The sequence below is a fragment of the Lolium rigidum genome, chromosome 2 (assembly GCF_022539505.1).
Source record: "Lolium rigidum isolate FL_2022 chromosome 2, APGP_CSIRO_Lrig_0.1, whole genome shotgun sequence".
NCBI classification, from domain to species: domain Eukaryota; kingdom Viridiplantae; phylum Streptophyta; class Magnoliopsida; order Poales; family Poaceae; genus Lolium; species Lolium rigidum.
This window is the reverse complement of record NC_061509.1, coordinates 55,676,827-55,684,810: the sequence shown is the minus strand read 5'-3', so window position 1 is coordinate 55,684,810 and position 7,984 is coordinate 55,676,827. Positions and strand designations below refer to the sequence as shown.

The window sequence follows — 7,984 nt, the reverse complement described above, 5'->3', positions numbered from 1 at the left end:
GCCCCAACTCATACTTTCCGAATACTTAATCCCACCTTTATAAACACCCATTTACGCAGTGGCGTTTGATGTAATCAAAGTACCCTTCCGGCATAAGTGATTTACATGATCTCATGGTCGAATGACTAGGTAACTATGTAACGAAAGCTTATATCAAATGAACTTAATGACGTGATCTTATGCTACGCTTAATTGGGTGTGTCCATTACATCATTCATCAATGACATAACCTTGTTATTAATAACATCCAATGTTCATGATCATGAAACTATGATCATCTATTAATCAACAAGCTAGTTATACAAGAGGCTTACTAGGGACTCCTTGTTGTTTACATAACACACATGTATCAATGTTTCGGTTAATACAAATTATAGCATGGTATTCAAACATTTATCATAAACATAAAGATATATAATAACCACTTTATTATTGCCTCTTGGGCATATCTCCAACAGTCGCCGACACACATTGTCGCACACGCATCTACTTCTACCAAAGCCGCTCTGGGCCGACACCTCTCCAAGCGCTGCTCTAGGGCATTCAGTGTCGCCGCCCACTGTGTCGCGCTGCCACCATGAGCAGCAGTGGAGAGAACCTTGCGAGCGGTGGGCGCGCATGGAGGGGAGGACGGCGAGCGCGCACCTGCATGAACACACGGAGGCTGCCCAGCTCGTCGTGGATGAATGACTTGCTCCCTACGCCGGCTCAAGGGGAAGGCAACCACGACGGTACGACCATCCCCGTTCTCCCTAGTTGCCTCTGGTCGGATCGCTATGCCGCACTGCTCGACGTCGATCCCGTAGTGGATTCAGCAGGAGAGAAGAGGTGCAGCAACTGAGCCTAGGGGAGGCGCAGGTCTGGTTGGGGCTACACGAGCGCTACGAGGCGGCGCTGCACAAGCGGAGTAAGAATGGTGGCGGCGTGCGGGTGGACTTAGGTGGGGAAGAGGAAGAGAGTGGAGATGATGTAGGTGGGTGAGGTTGATCTGTGGGTCCCATTACTGAGTGTCTAGGCTTTGAAAACGGAATTAGGATTTTTAGGGGCTTTTCTTTTTGCAAAACGTTGCATAGTTTACTGGGTGAGGTTGATCACGATGGAAGAGGATCCAGCTGGTAATTTACTGGGCCGAGATGTAACGGTGGGCTTTGAGTATAAAGGCCTCATTTCTCCCTGGACCCAACACACCCTCAGGAAAGGCGGTGTGCGTGTTTTATTCGTTCCCATCGCTCGGAGGCGGAGAAGGAGAACAGAAGGCCGGCGGCGACGATGGGCAGCGGCGAGGGCAAGTCGAGGAAGCGCCGTTCCTCCGCCTCCTCAGGTGCCCAATTTTCTTGTCGCCCCAGTCGACCGGCCCCTTCCTCCGTTTCCGCGCGTGTGCTGATTCCTTTCCTTGGTCTGCTCTGCTTGTTGATTTGCTTGCTCAGGGGAGGAAGAGGAGAGGGAGCGGAAGAAGAGGCGGGACAAGAAGGAGAGCAGGAGGAGCAGCCGAGGCAGCGACGAGGACGAGGAGAGGAGGAGGAGGAGGAAGAAGCACGGCGACAGGGGCAAAGACAAAGGTAGGGTTTTCTTTTGCCTCTGGGACCTGCATTACTTGCTGTTCTCTCCAACTGAATGAAACCATGCCTAGGTTATTTTACAGTGGAAAAAAGCATGCTTAAGTTAGTTCCACCTGCGTAATCTTAATCTGCGTTATTATTATCTAGTATGATCTACTCCTATACACAGGAAGGAGCTAACTCACCAGTAAGCGAACTTTTAATCTTGACAAAATTTATCTCCTGAAAAAAAGCAACCAGACTCACCTTCAGACCATGAACACAAGCCATCAACTCGGCCGATTCAACGCTCAGACAGTGGCCCCAAAAAAATCCAAGCCGACAGTATTGTCACACCTGCACAATCTCTAACAATTGCACCTATACTAGCAGAAGCACCCATCAATTCAGAACTAGCATCAGCATTTATTTTTGCCTGACAAAAAGGAGGTGAGGTCCGGGCCTCATCAAATGATTCATTACTGGCCTTCTGCTCAGGCAAGCAAGTGGTGGTGGATAGGAGATTTAACTTTTCGATTATAACTTGGAAGGAGTGCCAAGGCAGTTCAAGGAGACAGCATAATTTTGTATAAATTTTTTAAAGTATTGAAGCCAAAATAATTGCCTTGCCATCACTGAGAATTGGAGCAATAAATTTCTTGGCGTGTGCATGATCATCCGTTTTGGCAGGAGAGAAAGGAACCAATCCAGACCACTATTCAGAAAATTCCCTTCAGTGGTAAACTCCGAACAGTCCTAAGCGCAAACGTAACAGCACGGGGTTTAGTGCGATAAATCACCGCATGATGATTGTCCTCACTCTCAAACCAAAAATATTGCAAGTTGGGTTTGTGTCCATATTCCTTCTCCATTGGTTTTCCTGCAGTGCAAGGCTTTCAGTTGCAAGTTCTCTAGGGGGGACAAGGGTGCTCCAGATAGAATCCATATTTTCCTATTTCCACCCAAACCACAACTGGACCTTGCGAATATCCATCGGTTTTCCTGCACTGCAAGGCTTTCAGTAGCAAGTTCCTAAGCAAAAACCTTGTCTAGGGGGAACAAGGGCGCTCCAGATAGACTCCATATTTTCCTATTTCCACCCAAACTACAACTGGCTTGACCATTGGGAGTATGTAACAAACGATGATGTAAACTAAGCTTATATGCACTATGAACTGAGAAAATGCTACTCTTTTCATAGTGCCAAAATAGGCGTGCATTTGTTTCATCTTGATCATATACATATGGTGTTAGATTCATTTGATGATGATGTGTATGTGACTCTGTATTTGTGTCTTGACAGAGAGGGATTCCAAGGAGAAGCGTTCCAAGGAGAAGGAGAAGAGCAAGCGAAAAGACAAGGATCCTGTGAGTTCTCTAGACGGTTGTTTTATCGAAGTATCAAGCAGTTTGCATGTGATCAATTAAGTATCTGGTCCTGTTAGATCCATGGTAGTCCTTTTCCATAGATGAATATTTGTAGAAGCTTGAACGTTTGCAAAGGTCTGATAATGGAATGGACAATATTGAATATTCCTGAACAGAACCAGATGAAGTAGGGCTGAGCAAATGTGTTTTGGCAAAACCATTAAAAAGCACAGCTAGTATGCTCAATTAAATAAGAGAATCACCTCCAAACCAATGTATCAACCTAACTGGAAAAACTGTCCCAACCATGTTTTTTAAGGTGTCATTGAAGCATTCTTACAACTGAACCGGCCCCTTTCCAGGTAAATGTTTCGGGCTAAGATATTGTAAATTTCGAAAGTTGTCATAACTAAAATGTAAGGCTGTTGTCCTGGACAATGGATTTCCATTGAAACTTGCCAGATTTTATTTCGCATCTGAAGGCTGTATAGCAGCACAAGATATATTGAGGCTGAATAGTAAGTTAGGTGCTTTAGCTTTTTTTAATGGTTATTTCCTTATTCCCTGCTACTTTTAAGTTTGTGGTGAAAGGATTGTAGTATTTACACCCCTTGATGGATCTTGAGAACCATAATAATTTGTGCACCTAGAGTAATAGCAGCACACAATCTGTTGGGGCCATTTAACAGTTTTTGCCTTATTCCCTGCTATTTTTATATCCGTAATGAAAGGATTGTAGTATCTACACCCCTGAATGAATTGTGAGAACCATAATTTGTGCACCTACAGACTAGAGTATGATGTTAGTTGCATCTCATTTCACTCTAATTAATCAAAAGTAGTAGACTGTTGAAAAAGTGTGCAACAGATTTACTCCTTATTTGAATGTGCCTGTTAGGTGCATATATCCTTGCCAAAGCAGAAGCGATTGACATGACTTTCATTTTTTTTTCTTGTCAAAACAGGATTTCAAAGAAATATCCAAAGATGACTACTTTGCAAAGAGCAATGAGTTCGCCAAATGGTTGAAGGAAGAAAAGGGCAAATATTTCTCTGATCTTTCTTCAGAGTCTGCTCGCGATATCTTCCTCAAGTTTGTGAAGCAATGGAACAAGGGAAAGTTGCCATCACAATACTACGAGGGCATTACAACTGGGCCACGATCAGCGCACAAATGGAACATCAAGGCGTGAGAAAAGAATCTTCCTCCTCGTGGCCTGTAGGCTGGGTGCCTTGTTTTGTGCAGTTTCTTGATGAAGCTCCAATGCCAAATACCAGCTGCACTTTCTTTTTCATCTTTTAGGATTCTGATCTAAACCTGTATGAATAGTAGTTTGGTATTGATTTTAATTTTGTTTTAGACGTGTCCTGATATCCAGGTTATTGGCCCACCACCATGTCCATGTTCTTCTGATCTTTTATGCTGCGCTTCCGTAAAAGAATCTTGTGTTGCCAATTATATCGCTTGATTCTCCATTGCTTTGCTTATACATTCTCAACAAGGCTATATGTTGCAAGTTTGATATGTTACTCAGCCGTCAAACTATATTTTGATATGTTGGCTGTGCCTGATATTTCATCACTACGATTAGTGCCAAAGACTGTTTTTATGATTGTTTGCCTGATCTGAACAGTTCATGGCTGGAACACATTTTCACCATGTCACTCATTGTCTTGCCATTGCAGATGCAATTGGCCATTAACCACTTACATAATATTGTTGGTCCAAACTATAGGTAGATATGCCGAGTCTAAGCTCTTCAATTTCGGCCAGCATGATTTGTTAATACCTCATATAACACAGGATGACATGAATTGATTCGTCATGGCAAGTTTCAACGCTAATAAGTAACATCTTTTATGCTAGCATATTAGCAGGACTTGGTAAAATTATTGCTTTGCGTGGTGTAAAAAGAACATGACAGTAGTTTAGGACTGAAGGAGATCTATGATGCTGATTTTTTAAGACTTTTAACGCTTATATGGATTGGTCTGCTGTAGCATCGTCTCTGAATTTTTTGAAGTTTGCCACAGTTTAGGCACTATCCTGACCATATAGCAGATGACTATCATCAGCATGCAGAAAGATTATTGAATACCAATTGGTCAAAACAGAGCTAAAATTTGGGACGAAACGATCGCAGTAAAACAAATGAACTCAAGTCATATACAGATTTTGGATCTTGCAAGCCCTTCTAGGGTAGGCAAATGCCATTTATTCCATGTTCTGCTCCTTTCTGGGCTGAGACAGCAGGTGGTAGGAAGTGTCATGCCCAACAGCACATGAAAAACATCTACAAGGCTCGAAGCGTAGATTCTCCATGTTTAGAAGCCACCAACATTGCTCAATGCTTGCTGTCCTCTTCCTCGCAGAATTTCGAGTACTTCTCGTCATCCATCAGCGAGTTGAGCTCACCTGCATCACTGACCTTGACCTTGATAATCCAGCCGCCCTCATATGGACTTCCGTTGACCTGTGTTGCAAAAAAGAAGAGCCAGCATACAGGTCATACCGCACTTCAATCACCAACGAAGGATTTGCTCACAGAGTGCCAAATTATCATGAGCTGAAACTTACCAATGCTGGTTTTTCATGAAGTTCTTCATTCACTGCAACGACCTCTCCAGATACTGGCGAGTTTATGTCACTGGTTGCCTTCACACTTTCGACAGCACCAAAGTTGCTTCCCTGAGTTACAGAGGCGCCAACTTCTGGCAGCTCCACATACACAACATCACCCAAATGGTCCTGGAGGCCCAAAAACTCACTATCAGCATAAGCATAGGCTGACTGAACAGTTCCACACATGTACCGGATGAAGCATTAACAAAAAATACTCCTATAGCATATGAGAGGTCTAACACGGGAATTTATTCAGAGGGGTCAAATGCATCAGTATATCAACCTGGGCATGGTCTGTGATTCCAACGGTTGCCGAATCACCCTCAACCTTGACCCATTCATGAGTTTCCGCATATTTCAGATCCTTCAGCACTGGAAAAGGCAAGAAAGATGGCACAAGGCGTGTTAAATACTGAGTGGCAGCATCAGCAAACAGCAATGCAGTTAATGGGTTCAACAGTGAACACAGAAAGTTCCATAAGCATTCCAATTACTGTTCACCCTGAACTATGCACACAAGGCAGGTGCCTATTTATACAGAAACTTTTTCTTGGGCTCATTCCATCAGTTTCTCTACTTCATACTCCATGCATATGATAGTGCGTAAGCAGATCCTTATCTGTATTCATTTTCTCGAAATAACTTTCGCAAGCCTATTGCAGAAACTTTTATGTGGACTATGGAGTCCTAAACCATTTTACATACACCATTCTGAAACTTTGCACCAATAAGGATAGCGTATTCGCCAATCTTTCCTTATGCGGTTTTCAAATGCATCAAACAAAAATCACATCAACAGAAATCAGACCACGCTACCCTGAATCTCAGAAATCGTCCCTCCACTAAAATCAGCACAAAAATGGAAATCCAGATGCAGAAACGTTGAACTTCACCACCGAATCAGGCAAAAATGCTGAACTTCAACACGGATCCTGTTTTACGGAGAAGGTATAATCTGCCGCCGGAACAGGAATAAAACAACCAGAAAAAAATAACATTTGCATTACACCCCACTATATATCTCATCTCCCGGATAAACTCTGAGGCACACAACGGAACGGAGTCACTACTGAAATCGCCACTAAATCTCCCCAAATCGGCCCTTAGCGGGACGCAGAGGACAAGATCGCGCCGTTCCAACCCCAACTACCCGTGATCCCGGGACACACGCGGCAAGAGTCACGAGATACAGGCACGAACAGTAAACGGTGCGGGGCAAGGTGATGTACCGGTGGAGAAGGCCCTGGGGAAGGTGGAGATCTTGAGGTAGGAGGCGGCGCGGGAGGCCCAGAGCAACCTGGAGGTGGCCATGGCCATGATCACGCGACGACGGCGGCGGGGAGGGAGGTGGAGGAGGGATCGCTCGCTCGCTGGCTCGGCGCCGCCCCACCTCTGTCGCACCGAGTTTCTCCTTGGGTTTGGTGGTGGTTCCTCTGCTCTGCTCTTTTTGCTGCAAAAAGTTTTGAGGGGTTGGTGGCCTGGGGGTGGGGGCCCTTTGCAAATTGCCAAAGGTATTTCTGTTTCGTGGTAGGGTTTTGGGCCCTCCTGGGCCTTCTTGTACTTCCTTGTTGGTTGTCAGAGAGATAGGACGGGCCGGATCAGATTAAGTATTGATATTTCATCTTATCAAAAAAGAAGTATTGATATTTCATCAGTGTCAAAAAAAAAAGTATTGATATTTCATTATATTTTTAATTTTTAACGGATTCGGATTGGGGTGTATAATGGTCGGATGTAAATGTGAATGTGAATTATATCGGATTAAGAATATGAAGTGTATTCGAGAAGGACTCAGATCGAAAACGTGAGCGAAAGATTGCAATAGTATACTATAGCCACACACTTGCTCATACAACAAATCAAGTTCTGTGCTAGTAGCATACACTATGTTGTCTGGATATTTGGGGTCAGGATAATTTCGTAACACTATTTTCTTTAAAAACTTTGGATAATCTGTAAAAAAATGTCGAATAATCCATATTCATTGAATATTATCAAATGCCACAATCGCTACCATATCGATCCGATATATGGTTGACCAATATCACCATCCATTTCGAATGATTTTTACAAGTACGCACCATATGTAGATGTAGATTTGAAGCGAAAATGGTCCACACCATTTACACCCTATAGAAAGGTAACAAGTACTCGCTCGATCCATATTAATTGACTTAATATGGATCGGAGGGAGTAGTAGCATGTGTAACCGGAACAAATACCCTAAAAAACCAAAATGAATACATCAAACTTGCAAGATCTAAAATTCTCAACCTTCGCAGGGATGTAAACGTAAGATCACGTTTGCTAGGTGAGTGCCGAAGCACTACTATTTTTTTTTTTTTGCTGCAGGAGCTTAGCATAAGTTATAGCATGTCTCAGCAGTCATCTGGTGCTTATTTAATAATTAATTAATCAATTACCAGCCTGGTGGCCTTGGAGGCTCTCCAGCTAA

The 7,984-nt window shown here is 43.6% G+C and overlaps 2 protein-coding genes across 2 annotated transcripts; one reads left to right on the top strand and one right to left on the bottom strand.

Moving 5' to 3' along the window:
* The first annotated feature begins 1,203 nt into the window (after positions 1-1,203).
* On the top strand, positions 1,204-4,284 carry LOC124686502 (style cell-cycle inhibitor 1-A-like). The gene is made up of 4 exons (XM_047220434.1): positions 1,204-1,321; positions 1,428-1,559; positions 2,842-2,906; positions 3,872-4,284. Exons 1-4 carry the CDS (start codon positions 1,270-1,272, stop codon positions 4,097-4,099), a joined length of 477 nt encoding a protein of 158 aa, XP_047076390.1. The 5' UTR covers positions 1,204-1,269; the 3' UTR covers positions 4,100-4,284.
* A 724-nt stretch (positions 4,285-5,008) lies between these two features.
* LOC124686501 (glycine cleavage system H protein 2, mitochondrial-like) lies at positions 5,009-6,903 on the bottom strand. Its single transcript, XM_047220433.1, has 4 exons — positions 6,759-6,903; positions 5,813-5,901; positions 5,485-5,655; positions 5,009-5,380 (listed from the first exon to the last, which is right to left on the bottom strand). The coding sequence occupies exons 1-4, from the start codon at positions 6,844-6,846 to the stop codon at positions 5,252-5,254; spliced, it is 477 nt and encodes a 158-aa protein (XP_047076389.1). The 5' UTR covers positions 6,847-6,903; the 3' UTR covers positions 5,009-5,251.
* Between the last annotated feature and the right edge of the window lie 1,081 nt (positions 6,904-7,984).

What these genes read in the sequence shown, in the direction of transcription:
- LOC124686502 (XM_047220434.1), top strand. Translation starts at nt 1,270, where the DNA reads ATGGGCAGCGGCGAGGGCAAGTCGAGGAAGCGCCGTTCCTCCGCCTCC. An exon ending in CCGTTCCTCCGCCTCCTCAG is followed by an intron (nt 1,322 to 1,427) that starts GTGCCCAATTTT and finishes TTGCTTGCTCAG; the next exon opens with GGGAGGAAGAGGAGAGGGAG. An exon ending in AGCGAAAAGACAAGGATCCT is followed by an intron (nt 2,907 to 3,871) that starts GTGAGTTCTCTA and finishes TTGTCAAAACAG; the next exon opens with GATTTCAAAGAAATATCCAA.
- LOC124686501 (XM_047220433.1), bottom strand. Translation starts at nt 6,846, where the DNA reads ATGGCCATGGCCACCTCCAGGTTGCTCTGGGCCTCCCGCGCCGCCTCC. An exon ending in CCCCAGGGCCTTCTCCACCG is followed by an intron (nt 5,902 to 6,758) that starts GTACATCACCTT and finishes TGCCTTTTCCAG; the next exon opens with TGCTGAAGGATCTGAAATAT. An exon ending in TTCATGAAAAACCAGCATTG is followed by an intron (nt 5,381 to 5,484) that starts GTAAGTTTCAGC and finishes TTTGCAACACAG; the next exon opens with GTCAACGGAAGTCCATATGA.